Raw genomic sequence first — 23,744 nt, forward strand, 5'->3', positions numbered from 1 at the left:
GGTATAGAGTTTTTGGATCAAAGTATCATACGTCTTTGTCTTGGCTTGTGTATGACAAGGTGTATTCAAAAGTATGACAAGAGGTTGCACTTCCCCTCCCTACTTATGGCAAGGTGTATTCAAAAGTAGGGCAAGAGGTTGCACTTCCCCTCGCCACTTATGACAAGGTGTATTCAAACTTATGAAAAGCGGACAGGTTGCACTTCCCCTCCCTACTTATGGGTCCTTTACTTTCCCCTTCATGGTAATTGCCTCCTTTTTTCTTCTTGAATCCTTCTCACTCCTCTCCTATGCCTTATTTGTATTCATTTCCTCTAAGTAATTATGAATGGATTTTCTTGTATGTTTTACGAAAGCCACTTAACATTATTCTCTAATGGGAATCATAGTGGTTTCTCCTTTCCTATGATTTCACCCTTCTCCTTTCCCCCTTTCATTAACTAGTGCAAAATATAAAAAAATAAGGTACATTACATCTTTCCCTAAGATGATTATACTATCTTTGCACCTTGTTATAGGAGCAAGCAAGAGGCCATTCCCCTCACCTCTATGTGAGCAGGGATGCCAAACACTACTTGCCAACATGCCCGCCACGCCCAACGTGAGAGATGTACCGCCTCGATGGAGACGGATTTTTTCTCTCTAGCTAAGCATTTTGGTGCGACAAGGCTCCCATATAATTCGTGTTTTGATTTTTTGCAGGTTTCTGCTTGAATGTGGGCATGTTGAAGGTTTTCCATTAGAGATAGGTTATGAGTAAGGAGCTTGCAGCTCGTGGGAATTGACTGTCAGCAATCTGTGTGGCGGGCGAGCCGAGCGGGAACATCTTCTAATCAACAATTCCTATTATAATTTATGGGGTGCTCGAGAACCTAAAAAAGGTTAATAGATTCCACTGATCAATTTTCGTGCGTGTCACCGAATTTGGGCTGTTGGTCATGCATCTGGAGGTTTAAAGGCGCGTGCCTCCCTCCACCGTCGATGAGCCGAATCTACTTTGCGATGGCTAGCAGGGCTAATTCAGTCCCACTAGTAGGAAAATTACTACGTCCCATGCTGCTTTGGCTACCGAAACTTAGCCCTACAGCGCTAGTCCAACAGGCTTGATTGAGGGCTTGCTAGCACAGTAGTGCAATGCCCAAGCACTACGATTGGGTGAAGAAAAGCCTCCGAAGCATCATAAATGTCCCTTTCACATCATCCAAGGCCGTCATGGGAACTCGTTACTACTATAGCCATGCTATCTCCAATATTGCAATGCTGAGATGTGAGCTTGGGGAGCTGTATGGGGAGGGCCTAAGAGCCATAACTTGTCTTGTCGACGACAAGCCAAATCTGCGAAGCCATAAATTGACCCGAGGGAGGAGGGGCTGGGAGCATGATGCATAATAAATGCCGAGGAGCCATGGGGATTCCACCATGCAGGAGGGGTTAAAGTGATGGGAGGAGTGGGTGTCGAAGTCGAGTAGTTAAAGGAGGGAGGAGGGAGGGGTGAAACACGTGGACATTTTGTTTGGATGCGGGCATTTAGATACTCAAAGAGACACCACTAACAAAGTTCCATGGAGAGAGTCATCTTCTACGTTGTGTCCACGAGCAAGCAGCTTATACTGTCCTCTTCTATCAGAGTTTGATTCCTCGTGATTCTCCTTCTCTTTATCTCCTCTCTTTCACTTCATCTCCCCTCCTTCACTTCCATCTCTCCCCCTCCATAACCTTTCATTCCCTTCCTCCCCCCCCCCCAAGCTTCCATGGCTCTCCACTCAGTCTCATCACCTGCCCACGTCGCTTCTCATTCTGTAAGCCTTCCTCTCCTTCCTTTTAGAACTTTTGGGCTCTCGAGAACATCTCTTGGGCAGCTTCCAGTCCCCTCTGTCTTATCATCAGAACGACTTGGGACGGCTTCTTTCTGTTTTCAAGCTTTATCTCCCTTCTTAACGTCGAATCGCTGCCTGCCTACTGTTTCTTATAGGTGGAGGCGCAATTGGGCTCTTTGGACACCACGTTTTTCAGCGGTAGAAAGCTTCAAGGTAGTCGCAGTATGGACGTAAAACGAAGATCATGGTTTCAGTTCATTCTTATGCTAAGTTGAATTCAGCATTGGCCGTAGCCTCTCTCTCTCTCTCTCTCTCTCTCTCTCTCTCTCTCTCACCTCCCCCCCCCACGGCTCCCCTCTCTCAGCCCTGCAGGTTTGCTCGCAGCTTGAAAACTTTGATAAGTACTCCGTAAATGTCTACTAGCCTGTAAGCATTGCGTGGATCTCTCAATGCATACGAGCTGGTTTATTGATGGACTTCTGACTTCCCACTGTCTCTTGAATAGCAGGAAAAGGTATCGGCTAAACTTTACTCTGCTGTCTTTTCCAGCGGGATTTGAAGCCAAAAGAATGGTGCATCTGGGAGGTGTGTCTCCACAATATGTCAAATGTTCCGCAGCAGGCCCACCTCCTGCTTGGCCTGGAAGGGCTGTTGTGGATGAAGGCAAGAAGACCTGGGATGGACCAAAGCCTATCTCCTTAATAGGATCCACTGGCTCAATAGGAACTCAGGTATGCATCGTCGTCGTGGAGTAAGAGCTTCATAGCCGTTGTGATTGATTGGTTTGTGCTACGTACCGATTTAATTGAAATACTGTATGCAGACGCTCGACATAGTGGCTGAACATACCGACAAGTTTAGGGTCGTTGCTTTAGCAGCTGGATCCAATGTGACACTGCTTGCAGATCAGGTGCTTCTTGCATCCGATGCTGAGTCTTCAACATAACTTGACAAGATTCGAATGTTCGTTGTTTCGAGAAGCTCTCTCTTAATGTTTGGCGTTTGCATTACTTTATTAAGATCTCAGCTACAGGTTACTTCAAAATAAATTGGAATTTCTGAGAGTTTGTTACCTATTGCTGATGTTGTCCAGGTGAGGAGATTTAAGCCTAGTCTTGTGGCTATTAAAAATGTAGCACTAGCTGCTGAGCTCAAAGAAGCAATTGCAGGTGTTGAGCCTCAGCCAGAGATTGTTTTTGGAGACGAAGGGATAATTGAGGTACGCTAGTCCCGATTTCTGTGGAGTAGTCTTATGGAGTTTCATACTGTTGGGCAGTATCTCCATTTTGGGACGTTTAATGTAGTTTTGACGTTAGATGTATTTCACAGGTTGCAAGCCATCCTGAGGCTGCGACAGTTGTTACAGGAATTGTTGGCTGTGCTGGTTTAAAGGTATGATAGTGCGTTTATTTTAATTTGATTTTGAGTCTTGCATATGCTTGATATTTTAATATGATTAGCCAGAGACTTTTGGGTTGAAGGCCTGCATGCATAGAAATGCTTTATGTGCTTGTGTGCATGGATTCATACACACGTGCCAGAAATCTTATCGTCTCACCTTAACAAACTTTAGCGTCAACTCACAGTTTGATGGGTTGATGAGGTACCTAAAGTTTCAGTCAGTCTTTGCTCGAGGTATTGACAGGTTTTCCAGCTGCCTGATAGTGCGGGTAGCTGAGATCAAGTTCCAACAAAATTGTGTGTTTTGGATTTTGTTCTGTTATGGACTGATTTGGTTCTGCGTGGCACACACACATGACTGCTGAAGTAGGATGCCTTTATTAAGGCTGCCTAGTGCCTTCTTGAACCAGAACGTAGAGCCAGGGTCGTTTGGCTAAATGCTTGCAGGTTTGCTGCTAACTATTGGACTGGCTTCAGATCTGCCTTTGACTCTTGCCAGCTGGCCTGTTATTGATGTAGCACTGTTGCTTCCATTGGGAATTTCTAATGGAATACCTGCTCACTGGCTGTCATGATTGACCGAGGCCGTCCCATGCGTGCTTCCCTTATGTTTCAACTTTTCTGACCTGTGCATGAATTTTTCCTGTTCTTATGAATGTCTGTTTAACATTTATGGTTTGTCATACGGAAAAGATTGTCGTATGTGGATCCAGTCAAGGGACAAAAGTTGGGGATGATTTCTTATTATTACTGTGCAAAGAAGAAAATTATCTCTAGTGTGTGTATGCTTTTAAAAAAAATCTGAAAAAGCTGATCTGCAATTTCTGCATCTCAAAGCAAAACTTGCCCGTTGCTATTAATCTGTATTGGTTGGCAGATCTATTTCAACAGCGTAGCATGCAGATATCTGGCAATGATAGTTGCTAATGCGCAATGTTGTTTGCAGCCAACTGTGGCAGCAATCGAAGCAGGGAAAGATATAGCTTTGGCGAACAAGGAAACTTTGATAGCTGGAGGTCCTTATGTACTCCCATTAGCCAGAAAACACAACATCAAAATTTTGCCAGCTGATTCTGAACACTCTGCTATCTTTCAGGTTGTTAAGAGCTGAGTTTCTTTTTTGTTCTTTCAATATCCTGCTCTTTAGTCAGCAGTATTCCAAAGGAAACGGGTGGATTTGTATTTGTGCATTTGATACTTTATTGTATTCATGGGAAAAGGTTTAAAGACAAGGGAATGAGATTTGCAATATTTAGACCATAGTTGTGTCGAGGCAAGGCGTGCTATATTCTTATCTGGTTTTGTTTGCATCTCAAGTGCATCCAAGGCTTGCCGGAAGGTGGCTTACGACGGATCATTCTTACGGCCTCTGGAGGAGCATTTAGGTATGATCACTGGTGAAATGGCTATAATGTATCTAAGTTCAATGAGTGATACTTCTATTTCCTGGAAATTTGGAAATTATCAGCTTTTATACAGCATAGTGCATTTAGACTATGCCTCCTGAACTTCAAAAAATGAGATATTTGACTTTATAGTGACGGAAAGCAATGCTTACTGGCTGCAGGGATTTGCCAGTAGAGAAGTTGAAGGATGTGAAAGTTGCAGATGCTCTCAAACACCCAAATTGGAGCATGGGAAAGAAAATAACTGTTGACTCAGCAACTCTCATGAATAAGGTCAGCCTTTTGTCTTTCATCACGGACACTACTAGTGGTTTATTGTTTTGAAAACGTAATCCATTGCTCAAAACCTATCAAGAGCCATTTTGGTGCGGATGTTTAGAAGCAAAATTGATTGTGGTTGAAACTGTCGAAGGGCTTGGAAGTGATAGAAGCACACTATCTCTTTGGAGCAGACTACGAAAACATTGAGATAGTCATTCATCCACAGTCAATTATTCACTCAATGGTTGAAACACAGGTAAAGTGTCTATGAGCTTTGAATTCATCACAATGATAATGCTGTATGGATTTTCAGATGCTGATATTTTTTGATAATGTGCAGGACTCCTCTGTTTTAGCTCAGCTGGGATGGCCTGATATGAGGTTGCCGATTCTCTATACACTCTCATGGCCTAGGAGGATTTCTTGTTCTGAAAAAACATGGCCGCGCCTTGATTTTGTCAGGTATTTTGTAATTCTTTTTGATCAGGAGTTATTTTCTTTTTGAAGAACTCGGAACACCTGATTATGTATACTGTCCTTGATTTAGCAGAACTTTATTATGATTGCATGTTCAAGTTTTTGGGGCTATATGGTAGATGCATTTGCTTAGATAATCTGAAACATTCAAATTAAATGGCTCATGGTGGCTGTGATGCATATTCAGACCCTTTGAAGCTGATTTAAGGCTCTATTCCTCCATTTTAAAATTAAAATCAATGTTGCAGCCTGAGCCCAATTAATTATATTCTCTAGAGCTGCGAATATGTTGTCAAGAGGAGTTCTGCAGATCTGGTGGCTTGCAAGTTGTGAGAGTAGATTCAGACTGTGACAGAACAGCAGCAGGGGGGATGTTGCTGTCGTTCAAAAAGGTAAAGTTTAGAGGCTGGAAACCATTATCAAAATCGTAGAGGACATACTATGCGCTTGCTAGGGTCCAAAGGATTTGGACTACTACAGGGGCAGACTTTTAGAGTAAACATCATGCAGACCCCCCAAGGATACATTCAATTCCTTCCTTTATATCATTTTCCTTGGCATTGGACTTGAATCTTTTTTTAGGCTTCCTAATAATTATTATGAGCCATTCCTTAGTGTGTGTCCAAATGTATTCCTTTAGTCTGTTTTTTGATCCACAAGGATCCCAGATTCTATACATAGCTCAGGTTTTACGTGGTTAATCCTTCGGCCTGATGTGTTGCAGTATGGGGTCGCTAACTTTCAGAAAGCCTGACAATGCAAAGTATCCGTCTATGGACCTCGCCTATTCTGCTGGTAGGGCTGGTGGTACCATGACGGGAGTATTGAGTGCAGCCAATGAGAAGGCTGTTGAACTTTTCCTCGATGAGAAGTAAGCGAACTTTTTCAATTGTCACACTCCATTCATGTCACTATAAGCCAGATCTTATGTGGAGCTCAAATTTGATTCTAATACTTATCTTTATTCCCCTCCTTGGGATACCAAGGAAACACATGATTACAATTTCTGACTTGCTCTTTGAATCTCCTAACTGACTTCGTTACTTATGGTGCAGAATTGGTTATCTTGATATCTTCAAAGTGGTTGAAAAGACCTGCAGCAAGCACAGACAAGAGTTGGTGTCTCAACCCAGCTTAGAGGAGATTGTACATTATGATCAATGGGCTCGGCAATACGCCGCACAGTGTATATCAACAAAATCTGAACCTGTACCAGTATAGAAAGGCTACATAAGTCTTTGGATTATACAATTTATTACCTGCAATTTTTAACACATTTGGGTGTCATTTTCTAGCATAAAGGGACTTCTAAAATGTGAAGTATGGAGCCGTGTGATAAATCTAGCCAAGCATCTAAGAATGTACATGTTCAATGCGACGGAAAGGTCACTGCACAAGCTACAAACAAGCTTAGCACCCTCTAGGTTCTGTAGCATTTCAAAGAATTTCATCTTTACAGGGTATATATGCCTGAATGAGCCCTGCTTCGGCAGTGACACATTTCTGTAGGTCATGGAATCTAGCTGCATTCTGCGAAAAGTACAAGCTATCTGTATGGGTGAAAATCTAAGGAATGCACAACGAATTTCATAGGCATTCTGACATCCAAGAAACAAAAAGTGAAGAGCATAAGAATGCACAAGCACAGTGAGCTTTATATGAAAATTTTTATGCCCTGATAGATCCTTTACCAGCTTTGAGGTTTTTGTTACTAATCTAATCCACAAGATTGAATTGCACGAGTTGCCTCTTGGTTGAGAGAATTCCTTTATACCAACATATAGTAAAGTATGGAGAGGAGACAAATGACATTAATTGACCTACTTGAAGGGTGGTGTCTCAACCCAAATTAGAAGGACTATCAATGAATATGTAAAGGATGAGCAATTACCTAGGTGTGCATAATTATGTCCTTTTTCTTGTAAACAATTCTTTTTTTGGACTGACTAACTTTGCTCAAACAAAATTTCATCCGAGTTTTTGTCTTTGTAACATTGTTGGCTTTAAATATGTCCCCCTCGAGAATGTGTAACTAAGTAACTCCATTAATCTAAGAAGCTTCATGATGTGCTTGCTTCATATTTGAATTTTCAGCTCCACACCCTCTCCCTTATCAAGAAATTGTATTGTGGCTTTGTTGGAGTGGATGTGTCATGTTGTGATAGGTGAGCCCCCTTACATGCATGCGCCCCCCCCCCCCCCCCCCCCCCCCCCCAACCAAACCCCTTTTCTCCGATTGAGATCATTTTGTAGAATGGATAGAGGTGTGGCTCATCTCATGAGGAGCATCCTTTTGAGAGGTTTTTAACGAAATCATAAGTAAATATAAATGTAAATGTAAGTAAATAAATGTTCATGATTTTGGGGAAGGTAACATTAATTGGTCCAACTTTAAGGCTTTATGAGTTAGCAATCATTATACTAATAATAACATAAACATTCTTAATGAACTAAGACGTCTTAAAAACAAGTATCTCAAGACGTATGATTCTATTAGTCCTATTCATGCCATGCAAGTAATTTATGTTCTCTATAACATACATAGTAGTACTATGCTTTTTGTAGAACAAACATATAGGATAGCTTTTATTCGTTTTCAAGAACATGTTAGGGAAGCTAGAAAAGTTCATAGGAAGAATTCCTTAGTTGAGAATTCAAAACCCTTATATGCGGCAATGGTAGAGTCTGGTTTTGAATCTTTTCATTGCTTTCCCATTGAGCATATAGAGGGCCATTTTAATAATGCCAAGAATTTTTACAAGGTTGCTTGTCCTCGTGAATTGTTTTGGATGAGAACTTTGCATACTTTCTTTCCAAAAGGTTTTAATGTGGAAGGAAAATCTACTCATTGTAAGAATAAAAGAACCTCTAAAAAGAACCCTTTGATGTGGAGATCAAGCCCTTTTAATATTCCTCTTTACCATCATAGTCATACGCCTAACCTCGTATGGAAACCGAAAGTTATGTTACGGGGTTGTCCTAGCTCTCTTGCAATCTCACATGTTGTTTGTGAGTTGCCTCCCTCACTTCCTCTTCCTCCATTTCCTCCTCCTTTAGCTCCTTTAGCTTCCTTAGTTCCAAGAGTTCTTGCTTCTCGAGACCATAAAAGAAGAGTCCTTTACCTAGATAGATTAATGTCTCTGGGTCTTTTTTTAATAAAAGTTTTTGAAAAATATAATGTCAAAGTTCTTTTTAAACTTCAATACACCTTGGAAAACTTCTCTTTTGAGGATTTGAATCTAAATAAGATCCATTATATACAACTTAAAACTTCATTGGATCGCTTCTTAAAAGTAAAAGCTTCCTTTCAGAGCAAAGAAGTCTATCTAAATAAGGAACTCTTGATTTGTATTTTTACTTCTCCTTCTCTTGAGAAGGTAGGCTTAAACTCAATTTGAAGTCTCATGAAGTAATGGATTCTCTCCCTCATTTTGTGAGAAGGATTTGGAAGCATCCAGTAGTAGCTTGGAACTATGTTAAAAATTTAGGACAAAAGGCTTTCAACTATGCAGAGATAGGTAAAAGGCTTTCAAAGCATTCAAAATCTTCTATCCTTAGATAACCTTTTTGTTGTAAAAGTAAGAGATTCCAAAGCTTTATTGATGCTGATTTAGGACATGTAGTCACAGGTGATACCTCAATTTTGCTTTCTAGTAACTTAAGAGACCTTTTCATGAAAGGCATGAAATTTCGATTGTACTCTTTTAAAGGGTCTTTCCTTTTAAAAGCTATCGGTAAGGGAATCTCAAAGTTTGCTTTGCATTTAGAAGAATGTTTAGGAGTTCAAAATATCTTATCATAATGTGTCTCAAGAATTACCCAATTCTTTGCACAGCAGACTTTGACATTTCCAGGTGGTGAAAGTACTCCTCTTCCAAAGAAAGTTGCTGTGAAACTAGAAGAAGTCCCTTCAGTTAATTGCTCAAAGCATAGTAACCATCTTTCTAAAAAAGAAGATGAAACTGTTCTTCAAAGATTCCATAGAATTTTGTAATTTCTTATATGGACAAATGTTCCAATAACTTTGTTTTTATTTGCAAAAAGTTTTACTTAGAATGTCTCTTGAGAGAAGTGAACTCGTCTGCCAAAACTTAAGCCCCTGCCTTAGTTTCTCAAAAGGATTGAATCTCAAAACGCCAGAGTTTTTGCAAGTCTTCTAGCTTTGTTTGCAATCCAAGTATCCCTTTTCTTTGTGCTGCTTGGAAGTTCCACAAAACTCCAAAAAAGCCAAGATTTATTGCAGCTGCTTGTGAGACTACTTTGACAGATGTCTCTAAATGGTTGAGCTACTGCTTCAAAGCCATGTTGCCTAGTGTCCATGAACTTTGGAGGGACTTATTAAAGGAGGCAGATGTCCCCGCGCACTCAAGCTGGACTTTAAATGACTCTGTAAGAGTGATTCTTGTTGTAAAATTTTTTAATTCCTCTCGAAGCATTCGGGAAAAAGAGTCTCCTATTCTCCTTCAAACCTATGATTTTACCATGCTTTACACAAAGATCGAGCTAGAAGACCTGAAGTTTAGAATCAAAAAGCTAGTGGCTGAAGTTTTCAAGCTGAGATTTGACAAAGATAGATGTAAAGTTCTAAAAGTTGAGAAAACAGCTTTACGCTTTGACTTTTTGTGGCTAAATAATAAAGATCATGACATTGATTCTAAAAAGAAAAGATACACAAAGGTAGTAAGTGTCAAAGATGTTTGCTCTTGGATAGATATTCTTTTAGATAATTTTTACATCACTATAGGTGATTCTTTGTTTCAACAAATTATAGGAATCCCCATGGGCACTAATTGTGCCGTCTTTTTAGCAAAGTTTTATCTTTTCACTTATGAATTTGAGTTTAGGCAACGTCTTATTTCTATCAATACCTACGCTATCATTTTACATAAGCTTAGCCAAGTCAGGCGTTTTATAGATGATTTAATTGTACCAGATGTTCCTGACTTTCAAGACTTTATGTACAAAGACGCTTGTGCTTTTGGAGAAGGAATCTATCCTCGTGAGTCTTGTGAACTGAACTACACTTCAAGAGGGGATTCTTGTGTTTTCTTAGATCTTAGACTTTCTCAATCTACCATAGGATTAGAGGTTGATATTTATGATAAACATGAATAGCCTAAAAATAGTGGTTTACACATTATAAAAATGCCTCACATTGACTCAAACATTTTTGATTTGGCAAAATATGGAGTAATTTCTTTCCAATTCCATAGATTTTCCCGCCTTTGTACAACCAAGGAGTCTTTTATCACTCACAATGTAGTAATTTGATCACTGTACTTTTACACAAGAGGTATAATCCAAGGAAAATAATGAAAAAAGTACGCACAATCTTAGATATGAAGTCTTTTATCTATGGTGTATCAGCCTTAGGTATGTTTAGAATGATTGAACATAAGCTGAAAACAAAAAGCGGGGAGCTGAATGGCCTGTTTTTCTTTTAGTTTCAAAAGAGAATTTGATTGAGTCTAAGTTAGGAATGTAATTTAGCCTCTTTGTAGGAAGCGATACATAAGTGTAAAGGGTCCATTTAGCTTTTTATGTTTTAAATGAGAGAATGTGAGAGAGAGAGAGAGAGAGAGAGAGAGAGAGAGAGAGAGAGAGAGAGAGAGAGAGAGAGAGAGAGAATTCTAGTTTTTTGGAAGGTCTTGTTTCTTGACTTGCTTGTTTATTTTTGCTTAGTCACCTTCTTCCTTTCTTCTTTATTTCTCGTTTTCTTTCTCTTTTGTTTATTTGACGTATTTTAGTAAGCACTGGGTTTGCCCAAGAGACTCCATGGCTCTTTAGAAACCTAGTATAGCTGCTTATGCTTGGGCACTGATGACGACATAAGTGTTGCTTTGCTTGCTAAGTATGTCTTCCTTTTGTTTTTCATAAAAGTTTTTGTTTACCTCTTTTTTCTTCTCTTTCATTTTCCCTTTTGTTTTTTGTGTAGATTTTTGGTCTTTAGAACAACAAAAATCTAAATTTGTATGATTGGACTTATTCTAGTCTTATAAAGGTATATATATATAATAAATATAAATAAATAAATATAAATATAAATACATAAACGAATGAATAAATAAATATATAGTTGTTAGCTTGATAGACTACTCTCAAATTAAGGCATTGTTGAAGCATGATTGGGAAAGTTCATAAAGAAACCCATACCATTTTGCTTAAAAACCAAAAAATTAGGGCATATAAGTCTAATAATAAGTTTTGGGCAATCTTTAAAAAATGAAAGGACGAGGCATAGAAGCCTAATAATAAGTTTTTGGAAGTCTTTATAAGGTGGGAAAGCCCCAAATAATACTAAACCTTGTTAACTTATAAGGACTTGAAAACATCTAAAAGACCTCCATAATTTGGGACAATAAATCCCCAAATTTTGGAGTATTGTTACCAAAGATGCCAAAATGTGGAGGAGGGTTAAGATGCCCAAAACATCATGTTATAAATTAAATATCATAATAGAACTTCTTACCAACTTTTGTTGCCCATTTGTATTTGGGGGATTTTCTAATTTAGAGATTCTTTGGTTTGATTTTACACATTTGATGAGTCATACAATTGCTAGCTCTTTGAATTACACCACCAAATATTTTCATCATTGTCCACGTTCATTGGACTTTCTATTGTAGCATATTGAGAAATGATGATGATTTTGTGTTTAGCTTTATTGCCTTGAGACTCATCTAGACTTTGCTCACTTGTGTAGTATGGAGACTACCTTTGCCTTTGTTAATAGTTATGATTTTGATAATTATTTTGATGTTGGTGTTAATTGGCAACTTTGTTGTACTGTGCATTTGCAATGTCTCTCTATTTCCATCTACATTCAAGTTTCGGAACTTCGAACTCCATAATAGTTGCATTTCCGTAATTCTTTTTCTAGTAACCTCCAAGACAAGAGTTCACTATGATTCTAAAACTCCAGTAGAAGTTTGATGAGGATGACTTGCAAAAGAGGATGGTCGTAATTGTCTTGGACTTTGATGATACTTACCTCTGCCTTGAAAATTACTTTTGCCTCCATTGGATCCTCTATTTGGTTCATTTCTTATTCCTCTAGAAAAAAAGAATTGCTCGCGGATTTTGGAATCTATGTTAATACTTCTTCTCATTTTCTCTTGCATAAGCATAACTAACATGATGCATCCGTAATATTCAAGCTTTTGCCTAGGGCATTCGTTTTTTGATTTATTGACAAATTTGGAATACTCTTCAACCTTATGAGATAATCTAGATTTGTCTTTGGTTGAAGTCTCTTTGCGATGTTGAGATGATTCTTAAGGATAACATCATAGACATATTGAATAGAGTGACAAGTGATTTCCATGCATCGACTTATGTTTTCTTATCTCTTATATTTGGAATCATGATATTGCTAATCTAAATCTTTCAAGTTGCATTTCTTTTGTTTTATCTATTTTATCTAGTATAGAATGAAATACTCTTTTCTCTTTCTATTACAATACAATATCCCATTCAACTAAAATATATGTGCAACGTCAACTTCATGACTTGTTATTTGATTGACATGCTATTATATTAAAAAATATGACATCATCATGCTTGATTATTTTTGATATTCTAATGTCAAATATTGAGCTTTGTTCTCCTTCAATGAATGGAGAATTCATATTCAATTCAACCCACATTTGATATGAATATACAAGTAGATTCGGTTTCTATATGGTTGCACTTCATGCATTTGTATTAGTGTTTCACATGATTTCCATTGAATTTTGATCCATAGGTATTTATTTTTTAGAATGAATGCTTTATTCTCTTTGACATTTGGGTTAATGAATTCGCTTTATTCTCTTTGACATTTGGGTTGATGAATTGGATTTCTCTTGCTGAACCATGTACCAAGAATATAGCAATGAAAGAGGCTAGTTGTGCACTCATAAATGCATTATGTAGCTTTTGTATTTTCTCTTGTGCATAGATATTTGACTCCACACAAGCTTTCATTCATTGTTTGAGTGAGATTGTATCATCCATCTCTATTAATTATGAGGTGCAATATGTTTGTTGCTACATGTGGATCCATGATGAATTGAATATTGATGTTGGATTGCCAAAGGAAACTAACTTTTTGATTGTAATTATTAGTGTATGACTCGACTCATATTTTAAGAAAATAATAGGTTTCAAAATCTATAATAACTAGATTGTCATTGCTCATTCCTATTGACTAAACCTATTTATTATAATCTTTTGGCTCCTCAAATAGCAAGTCTTTCATTTTCTTAGATATTATGTGGTGTCAATTTTTGTATTTTCTTTGTTCAATTTGTTCAATTTGATTTTCTTTGATATTGAGTAGTATAAGCCTTTGAATTTTCATTGCTCATGTTTGGAGTTTCCATGTACACTTTGCACAAGAAAATGTTATGAAGAAAGTTGGAGGTTACCTTGGTAATTGCCATGACATCCTTGGATAGCTTGTTTAAAGGGAAATCTAAGGCCCAATTTTCTAAAGGGGGCACACGACATGTATAGAGGCCAAGGGTCTCATTAGTCCCATATACAGTGGAACATGGAGAGACCTAGCCATATAAGAGGCTCAATTGTCAAGAGCAACTATCCCCTCTTGGGAATTTTGGGGGAATACTTGGGTGGAGTGGCTAAGTGGTAAGGGTCACAACCCCACACATGGCTCCAATGTGGCTGACTAGGTGGTTATATGCGCATGCCCCATGAAGTTTTGATATGGTATCAGAACAAGCCGTGGTGCTAGTAGGGGTGATGACACATGGCAAGGCATGATTTCATGCACGGATTGATGATGGACAAGTTGTGTGTTGTGCATCTTTGATTGCTTGCATCAGTTTCAAGCATCTCCATAACAGTCTTGGATATGTTCTATACCTACCTGCTAGAGAATAGTGCTCCACCAAGCAATAACAAAGATAGCCTTTATGTGCATACCCACATGGTGATGATTGGGTAGAACAAAATCACAGCAAGAAATAGCACACAAAATGGCATACAACCCACACTATGGACATACTTTTGTTGGGGCCCATGTCAATGGACATATTTGGCTAGCACTTAAGGAAGGTGGTGGAGATCCCTCCGCATGGACAAATGACATGTAGCCCCCAGTAGCATGAAGGGGTGCAGTGATTTGTACTGATGTGGAGCCAGATTTCCCATGTGATGATGAAGATGGTGAGCCTCTCTTGAGAGAGGTGTTAGGGATGTAATGCCCAATGCCCCTAAAGGTGGCTCCTGACATGTAGAGTCCAATAGACTCATTAGTCTTGTATATGATGGGAACATGGAGAGACTCAATCCATATAAGAGGTTGATGTCTCAAGAACATTTACTGAAGGATAGGTGGCGGGGGTGGGGATCTTGGACATGGCTCAATGCGTGTGGCTAACCCAAAATGTGGCACGTGGCCCATGAAGATTTGATATATCCAATGAACAATGTTGGAAAACTAAGTTCCTCACTATTCTTATCTTGGAATATTCCCAAGGATGATTGATTCTCACAAGGAGCTATGTAATTAATATATGTTTCACGGTTAAAAACTAGCTCTACATTCGCTTAAGTGTGAATAAGTGTCTTTGTGTGCATTTTCCTCATTGATACCTTAACATGCATTCATTCTCATCATTTTGGTTTTGTTTAGGTTCAACATCAAGATTGCTAATTTCCACATGGGCAATCTAGTGTTCATTCATTTAAACTTTGTTCTTTCAATAGAGATTTGCTTACATTAAAGTTTTAAGGCTTTCATTACTATGGATGTGGAAATATTATCTATCATATATGACGTTTTGTACACAAGTTTCCGGTTGATGCCAGTGGATACACTAGATTCATCATGATAGAACTCTTTTGATTTTATAAGTGTTTGCCATAACAGTCACTATGCTTCTAGCAATTCCATGTTCCCTGTAAAACCTAAATTCTCAAATTTAGATACAAGTATTTCTAAACACTTTAGTTCTTAACTTCATCCATAAGTGCATTCGATTTAATTTAAAACACACATTATTTAAGCACAATATTTTTGCATATCGACTTGTAGCAATCTTTGCCAATGTGAATGTGCGTTTGATATTCAAAAGGTCTTTCTTTGTGCAAATCCAATTTATGATATTAATGTCTACAAAATATGCAATTTTTATCATGCACAAATATCAATTTACATGTTTTGAACTCACACCAACTCACACCAAACAATTCTTTACATTTAATCTTCCTGATGCTAACTTTGTTGCACTTCATGCTTGCATTTTCTATTTGGAAAAAATAGAATATCATCATCCATTTGATTTGAGGATGTGATATTTGTGGTCGCCAATTTAAGTGTCATTGTTTTTCAAATCTTATGTACCTCATTCTTGATTGAGGATCTTGCAAAGTTTGTCAATGTCCTAGAAAGTGATTGATGATTGAAGCTAATGAAGCATCTCTTTCCATGGTGTACTTGATTTGATCACTTCACATTTTCTATCATTTAACTTTTGCCACATTTCATTGGGCTCAAAGAAAGATATATGATCACTAAACTTACTTGGTGACTAGATGCTTCATTTCTAAGATAAATATATATTTGCATTCATCTTGGAGATATGTTGTGGAACAAAAGTGTTTAGATTTTATAAAGCTTCACAAACATCCAATATAGAAAAGGATCTTGTGGTGACGTTATGAAGCTTGCATGTATATCATTCTTTGCATAATCATCGTCACTCTCTATAGTTGGGTAAAGAGTCTTAAAGCATTCCTCATTGAAGAAGGCTTGTCTCTAATATCCTGTTTCTTTAGGCTGATATGCTTTCATTGATTCATACATCACTACAAGGTATTGGTTGATTTTCGACAATTTTTTTGTGTGGGTGCAAAGGATCATAAAATCATCAGTATATGTGTCAAAAATGAGCATCAGCATTAGTGTCAGTATATACCAACACTGGTAAAGTGTCGGTATATACTGTCACTTTTACAGAATCTAAAAAAATATTTGTGGGGCAGAATAGGGCTTGTTTCAACCCCATTCAGCCCCTCTATTGTATGCAATTTATTAAAATATAAGAGTTACATCATGCCATCTGATGTAGGAACATAAATTGCCTAAAACTCATCATCATGTCTTATTACAAAACTTTCCTTTTGAAGAGGGTAGTACAAAATTTGAAGATGAGATACAAAAGGGCAAAATTGCCAAAGGTATGCTAAATACAAAATGGTAAAACTAGTACTAATCCTCCGCCGAACTACTGGAATCTCCCCGCCTCTGCCTCATCCCTTGGCCTCTCTGCCTTTGCCGGATCCCTTGTCCTCCTCTATCTCCCTCAGGTCTCCACCTATAAGCTCCTCCTCCTCTGTGTCACCTGGGGTTTCCACATGGCCGCCCTAAGATTGAAATGATTAAAAAAATGAGATTACAATCTAATTGTAAAATCAATGGTACAATCAAACATGCTTGAGAACAATGATGATTGGAGTAGACTTACATACCAAGTAGCCACTGCCTCCCAATTGATCTCATACCCTTGATGCTCCAGCTCTTGAAAAAATGGCCTCGCCCCTACTTGCTGTGCGAACCTATACTCCGCATCTGTAGGAGGATGGCCAATCACAAATTCCTATGGAACCACATTAAGAGAGCTAGATGAAGTGCCATATATAGGTAATTAAACAAACAGAACAATAAATAATAAGAGAAATAGACTTACCACCCATGCCTCATAGCCTACCCTTCTGGCACTCCCAAAGTGCAAAGTACCTATGGTGTCTAGCCATCTCGCTGCGCCACCCTCCTTTGATTATGAAACTTATTTGGTATGTCTTTAAACTCTTTCTTTGTGAAATTGCAATTGACTTTTGTGCCCATGAAGGCCTACTTTGTCCCATGTTGAGCTTATCTCTTATCGCCGACCTACAATGTCAGAGACATATGCTCATGCGATATTTTAGGTAATCAGAATTAAACTCATATCCTGCGTGGTTTGGAAATTTTCTCTTGGGCTCTTGTATCAGACCCTCCTTTGTTCCATAACATTGATTGCGTTAGTGTTGCAAGATATTCTTTGGAAAATATATAAATATCAGATGTCTCATATGAGCAATCATTACCTGTTTCCCCTTCTTATCCTCAAGGATCTCTCCCAATTGATTGAGAGTGTATGAGACATCCTCGGGTTTGATATACCCTGGTATTCGAAGGCCCTAGAGGTTTTCTTGCAGAGAGAGACACGTGATAATCAACCTTGGGAAGACCAAGGTTTATGGTCTTCAACATCTCACATCAGTGCTCTCTTGACTCAGCTTCACTTGCCATGGCAAGCCAGTGGATATAGTGCAGTACTACACATATTTGGGAGCACTCTTCATAGGACTCCTTTTCATGATACAGATACTGCTATATGATGATGCCATAGTTCTTATCTCATCTTAGCAGAGGGGCTGCAGAGACATCTAAAGGCCCTAGAGGTTTTCCTATAGAGAGAGACACGTGATAGTCAACCTTGGGAAGACCAAGGTTTATGGTCTTCAACATCTCACATCAGTGTTCCTTGACTTCGCTTCACTTACATTAGGGAAACTTGGAGCTCATTTTGGGGCCCTCTAAGGACTTCCCTTGAGAATATTCTCTAAAAAAAGGGGGGGCATGGATAATTTTTTGCAGATTAGCTCAAAACTTGTTGGACTTGGCATTTCTAGAACCTACTCTTTGAGGGCTTTCCAATGATATATACCATGATGGGGTTTGGACATGGGAATGGAAAGATATAGGGAAGATTCCTTTCTTATAGGAGAATATTCACGTTACCAATGAATTCAAATACGATTGATCAAGAGTTACGAAGTTTGACAACTATCTAAAAGATTGTGGAAGTATGGCTAGGAAACGCATCCCGATGAGTCCGATTATTTTGAGCATGGAGAGCTGACCAATCGCGTCTAGCAACTCATGGACATTTGTGCAATCATCCAGAATCAACCTAGTGAAACTGGTGAACTGCTTTTAGTTTCCCACATCTTCATAGGTTGAGGAACTTCAATCCTCTCAATAAGGTAACGTGAATATTCTCCTATACGAAAGGAATCTTCCCTATATCTTTCCATTCCCATGTCCAAACCCCATCATGGTATATATCATTGGAAAGCCCTCAAAGAGTAGGTTCTAGAAATGCCAAGTCCGACAAGTTTTGAGCTAATCTGCAAAAAATTATCCATGCCCCCCTTTTTTGAGAGAATATTCTCAAGGGAAGTCCTTAGAGGGCCCCAAAATGAGCTCCAAATTTCCCTAATGGTGTGGCGAGCCAGTGGATATAGTGCAGTACTACACATATTTGGGAGTAATCTTCATAGGACTCCTTTTCTCGATGACCCATGAAACCCAAGCACGACTCACATGCAGACAAAGTGCTTTGGCCTAGCTGAAGAGACAGTGCTTCTAGGCATACTTCCAAGATCCACCAATGAAGTGTTGGCTTTTCACTATGCTAGTGAGACTGACCACCATGTATGCAGCATCCTTCTGGGGAGATGATCTACTGATGGTGGTAGAGTGGAAGAGATTTGAGTGGCTATAGGTGACTATGGGATCTAGGATGATTCAAAGTAAGCCCTCAGTTCCACATGAGATGGTACATCCAGAGTTTGCCATGACAACATCCTCCAGACAGTGACATTGATTCATAGAGTCTGGGACTTACCTCGATGGAGACTACCAAGACTGGCCCTAGAGTCATCTAGACAACTAGAAGAGAGTGGACCAAACACATGGTATGCACGTGGCATTGGAGCATGGGTTGGCGGATCCACTTAGGGTGGAGCGAGAAGGGGTGGAGGCAAGGGTAGTGGAGCGAGAAGGCATGTGGCGAGTACCAAGCTTTGTCTTATCATGTTGGGGGAGGTGGGAATATGCAGACTCATCTATGTCTTCACTCTGACCATAATAAAAACCCCTCCTAGTCTTGCTAGGGCTAGTGGTGTAGCTAGTGGTGGTGGAGTGAGGGGTTGAGAGGGGGCCAGTGGCAAGGTGCACTGTCTCATCCACATCTGTGGTTGTAGCTCCACCCCAGCAACTATCCTTCTTAGTCTTCCTAGAGCACGGCGATGCCTGACTAAATGTAATAGGCAATGCTAATGCTCTAGCACTAGGAGACCCGATGCACTAGGAGTCATGCCAACTGAGGTCATCCACCAAGACTGGATAAGATACTAGTATCTCTCTAGGTCAGATGGAGGCTATGAAGTTCTCGGGACTCATGAGGCTATGGCCTCCCTTAGAGATCTTGGACTGCTCTAAGGGGTGGAAGACGTGCACTATGAATCCATGCTGAATAAATCAAACACAAACCCAAATAAAAAAAGAAAGTTGAATAAATAAAATTGCAAAAATGTGAAAAGGCTAATTATTGAGAAAATAAGAAGAGAGGAACGGAGAAGACAGGGGAGATGGAAAAAGAGAAGAAGAGAAGAGACTAGAGGAGAAGAGAGAAAGAGAGAAAAAGAATGCGAAAATACAACAAAGAGTCATGGAAAGAATGCAAAAACAGAGAAAATAATGCGAAAATCCGAAAAAGAATGCAAAAATGGAAAAAGAGTGGGAATACGGCAGGAAAGAGTGTAGAAATATAGAAAGAATGCAAAAATGTAAAAATACTAAAGAGAGTGCAGAAATGTGAGAAAGAGTGCGGAATTGTGGAAAGAATGCAAAAATGCAAGAAAGAATGCGTAAATATGGAAGAGAGTGCAGAAATGCCAAAAAAATGCAAAAAATACGAAAAACAATGCGAAATACAAAAAAGAATGTGAAAATGGAGAAAGAGTGGGAAATGTGGGAAAGAGTACAAAAATGCGGAAAGAATGCAAAAATGTGAAAAAGAATGCGGAAAGAATACGAAAATGTGTGAAAGAGTGTGGAAATGCGGAAAGAATGGTGAAAATGTGGAAAAGAATGTTGAAATATGGAAATAATGCAAAAAATGTGAAAAGAATGCGTAAATGTGGGAAATTTTGCTAGAAAAAAGAGCAAAGAAGAAGAGAGGAAAAGAGAGGAAAAAAGAGGAAAAAAGAGAAAGACAAAGGAAACGAAAGAAAAAAGTCGGAAAAGAGTACTAGAAGAAAAAAGAAGAGCGAAAAAGATAGGAAGAGAGAAAGAGAGAAAAAGAGAGGAAAAGAGAGGAAAAAGCGCGGAAAAGAGAATAGTAGAGAGAAAGAGAGGATAAGAAGAAAAGAGAGGAAAGAGTAGGAGAAATAGAGAAAACTTAGGAAAAGAAAGGAAGAGGAAAGAGAGGAAGAGGGAAAAGACAGAAAGAGAGTAGGAGAAAGAAGAGACCTAGAAGAAAGAAGAACAGAGGAAGAGAGTAGGAGAAAGAGAGAAACGAGAGGAAAAGAGAGGAAGAGAGAAAGGACAAGAGAGAAAAGAGAGGAAAGAGTAGGAAAAAGAGAGAACTTAGAAACAGAGAGAAAAAGTAGGAGGAGAGAAAACTTAGGAAAAGAGAGGAAGAGGGTAAAGGGAGGAAGAGAGTAGGAGAAAGAAGAGAACTAGAAGAAATAAGAAGCGAGGAAGAGGGTAGGAGAACGAGAGAAAAGAGAGGAAGAGAGAAAAGTGTGGAAAAGAGTACTAGAAGAAAGAAGAAGAGAGGAAAAGAGAGGAAGGAGAAAGAGAGAAAAAGAGCAAAATAGTAGGAGAAGAGAGAAAGAGTAGGAGAAAGTGAGAAAAGAGTAGGAAAAAGAAGGAGAAAGAGAGAAAAGAGAGGAAAGAGAGGAAAAGAGAGGAAGAGAGAAAGAGAGTAAGAGAGAAAAGAGAGGAAGAACTAGAAGAAAGAAGAAGTAGAAGAGAGAAGAAGGAGAGAAAACTTCGGAAAAGAGAGGAAGAGGGAAAAGAGAGTAGGAGAGTAGGAGAAAGAAGAGAACTAGAAATAAGAAGAGAGAAGAGAGAGGAAGAAAGGAAAGAGAGAAGGAGACAAAAAGAAGAGAACTAGAAGAAAGATGAAGAGAGGAAGAGAGTAGGAGAAAGAGAGAAAAGAGAGGAAAAGAGAGGAAGTGAGAAAGAGAGGAAAAGAGAGAAAAGAGAGGATAGAGTAGGAGAAAGAGAGGAAGAGTAAAGTGAGGAAGAGAGTAGGAGAAAGAGACAAAGAGACAGAAAGAAGAGAACAAGAAGAAAAAAGAAGAGAGGAATAGAGCGAGAGAGAAAGAGAAAGAGAAGAGAAACAAGAGAAAGAGAGAAGAGAGAAGAGAGAAAAGAGAGGAAGAGAGTAGGAGAAATAGAGAAAAGATAGGAAGAGAATACGAGAAAGAGAGAAAAGATAGAAAAGACAGTAGGAGAATGAGAGGAAGAGAGAAAGAGAGGAAAATAGTAGGAGAAAGAGAGAAAACTTAGGAAAAGAGAGGAAGAGGAAAGAGATTAAGAGAGAAAAGAGAGGAAGGGAGTAGGAGAAAGAGAAAAAAGAGAGGAAGAGGATAGAGAGAAAAAGAGAAAAGAGAGGAAGAAGTAGGAGAAAGAGAGGAAAAGAGAGGAATAGAGAAAGAGGAAAGAGAGGAAGAGAGTAGGAGAAAGAGAGAAAAGTGTTTTATAGGGGAGCCGTTCAAAACCGCAATCATGCGCTTTGGAGTCGTCTCTCGTTCTTGAGCTCCAGGTAAGGAACTTCTACTTTTCTCGCTTTTTATGTCATTTTTATGTTGGAATGGCCAGTTGCTAGTGCCTAAAGCACTAAAAAATGTGATCGGCGTAGGACTCACTCTCGTTCCCTCTCATTCTCTAATTATCTCGCTCTTCCTCTCTTTTTCTCTTCTCTTTCTCTTTCTCTCTTTTTTCTCTTCCTCTCTTTTCCGCTTTCTCCTACTCTTTACATGCAGGCAACTAGAGCAAAAAAGAAAGCAACAACCAAAACAAGAGATATGGTTCTTCAATACATCGTGCTATTTCTTATGGTTCTTGTTAGAGGAAAAAGAAAGGGAATTGTGAGGGACAATAGAGAATAATTTGAGAAAAAGTAGAGGAAAACATAGCAAACAAATATTTTAGAAAGCAAGAACTTTGAAAAGAAAGAAAGAGAAGAGAAACACAAAACTTGAAAGAAAGGGAGCAAGAGGTGGGCTGCAACACTTGGAGATGGAGAGGGAGATTTGTGGAGAGAATGGAGAAGTGGGAGATGGGGAGGGAGCTTTGTTTGCAAGGATGTAAAACAAGAAAAATGGCAAAACAACTAGTGAAATAGAATCGTAGGAGAGAAAAGCATAGGCACGCAACTTCGGCTATTTTTGCTAGGCAGCCGTCTATATATATCGACAGTTGTAAACACATAGTGTTGACATATACCAACAATTATCTATCGATATATACTAATAGAAATAGGATTTGGCATCAATATATATCGATGAAAAAGGGGTCTATGCACATACCAATGGAAATAGGGTATAAAGTCGATATATAGCGACAGATTGAACAGAGCACTTCCTAAAATTGATGGATGGTTGGGTGATTTTTGACTTTTTGGGTTTGGACTTTTGTGTTGTTGTTTTGGAGGTGTACAAATGGCGAGGGTGAGTGGAAGCTATTCAGACGAGGGGCCAAGGCCTGGGAGCATGGAGTGTCTTAAGAAGAAGTTGTCTTGTCCTTGCACATATTATAAGCAAGAAGTTTGACATTAGTGCCGTATTGTCATATGGCACATGCAAGCATATGGGGAGTAGCCAGAAGTATTGCAAGTTGTTGGTAGTGCTAGTGGATCATTGGTAAGTCAATGGTATTTGAGTTCGTGATATGATCAATGGTATTTGAGTTTGTGATCAATGGTATTTGAGTTCGAGATCACACTAACCTTGTATTTACGCAAAACAATTATACAAGATGAGGAGGGCAACGAGGGATTGCATGCAGCTACACACTTGGAGCTTGAGGATAGTCTCCCTGATGTGCTAGATGATGATGAGGGTGTGGTGGACATGATGGATTCTATTTTTAGAGGCACAACATCGCATGTGCATGTGATGTCTGAGTCTGAGACTATGGTTGCAGAAATTGCAATCAACACTCTTATATGAATGTGCTTGGATGTCAAAACAATGTGCTTGGATGTCAAAACTATGGGCTTGCCTCTTGATCTTGAATTTGCAAGCAAAGTATGGTTAAGAAGACACAAGTGTGTCGACCTTAATGAGGTTAGCGCATGTCGATTGATGTTTAGATCTTAATTGTTTTTAATAGTTACTAGAATCTCATTCTTAAAGTTTCTTGCATATATTAATTGCTATAGGTTGCTCCAAAAGATGTTCCATGCTTGCATCAAGAGATGAAACAAAAAAGATGTTGTCAATGGTTGGGATGGATTATGACACCATCCACGATTGTCCTAATGGTTGTATTCTCTTTCGTCATGATCATGGGGATTTGGTTAGTTGTCTGGAG

General features: G+C 38.9%; 1 protein-coding gene and 1 pseudogene across 1 annotated transcript; both read left to right on the forward strand.

The window, feature by feature from the left end:
* The first annotated feature begins 1,546 nt into the window (after window positions 1–1,546).
* Window positions 1,547–6,839, forward strand: DXR (1-deoxy-D-xylulose 5-phosphate reductoisomerase). Its single transcript, XM_087385812.1, has 13 exons — window positions 1,547–1,799; window positions 1,973–2,030; window positions 2,367–2,548; window positions 2,641–2,727; window positions 2,911–3,036; window positions 3,147–3,209; window positions 4,165–4,314; window positions 4,536–4,603; window positions 4,786–4,897; window positions 5,037–5,141; window positions 5,226–5,347; window positions 6,087–6,233; window positions 6,418–6,839. The coding sequence occupies exons 1-13, from the start codon at window positions 1,752–1,754 to the stop codon at window positions 6,581–6,583; spliced, it is 1,434 nt and encodes a 477-aa protein (XP_087241938.1). The 5' UTR covers window positions 1,547–1,751; the 3' UTR covers window positions 6,584–6,839.
* Window positions 6,840–9,664: 2,825 nt separating this feature from the next.
* Window positions 9,665–10,633, forward strand: LOC147893579 (uncharacterized; annotated as a pseudogene).
* Window positions 10,634–23,744: the final 13,111 nt, after the last annotated feature.

Source organism: Dipteris shenzhenensis, chromosome 15, assembly GCF_047967505.1.
Source record: "Dipteris shenzhenensis isolate YYH24624 ecotype China chromosome 15, Dip_SZ_1.0, whole genome shotgun sequence".
NCBI classification, from domain to species: domain Eukaryota; kingdom Viridiplantae; phylum Streptophyta; class Polypodiopsida; order Gleicheniales; family Dipteridaceae; genus Dipteris; species Dipteris shenzhenensis.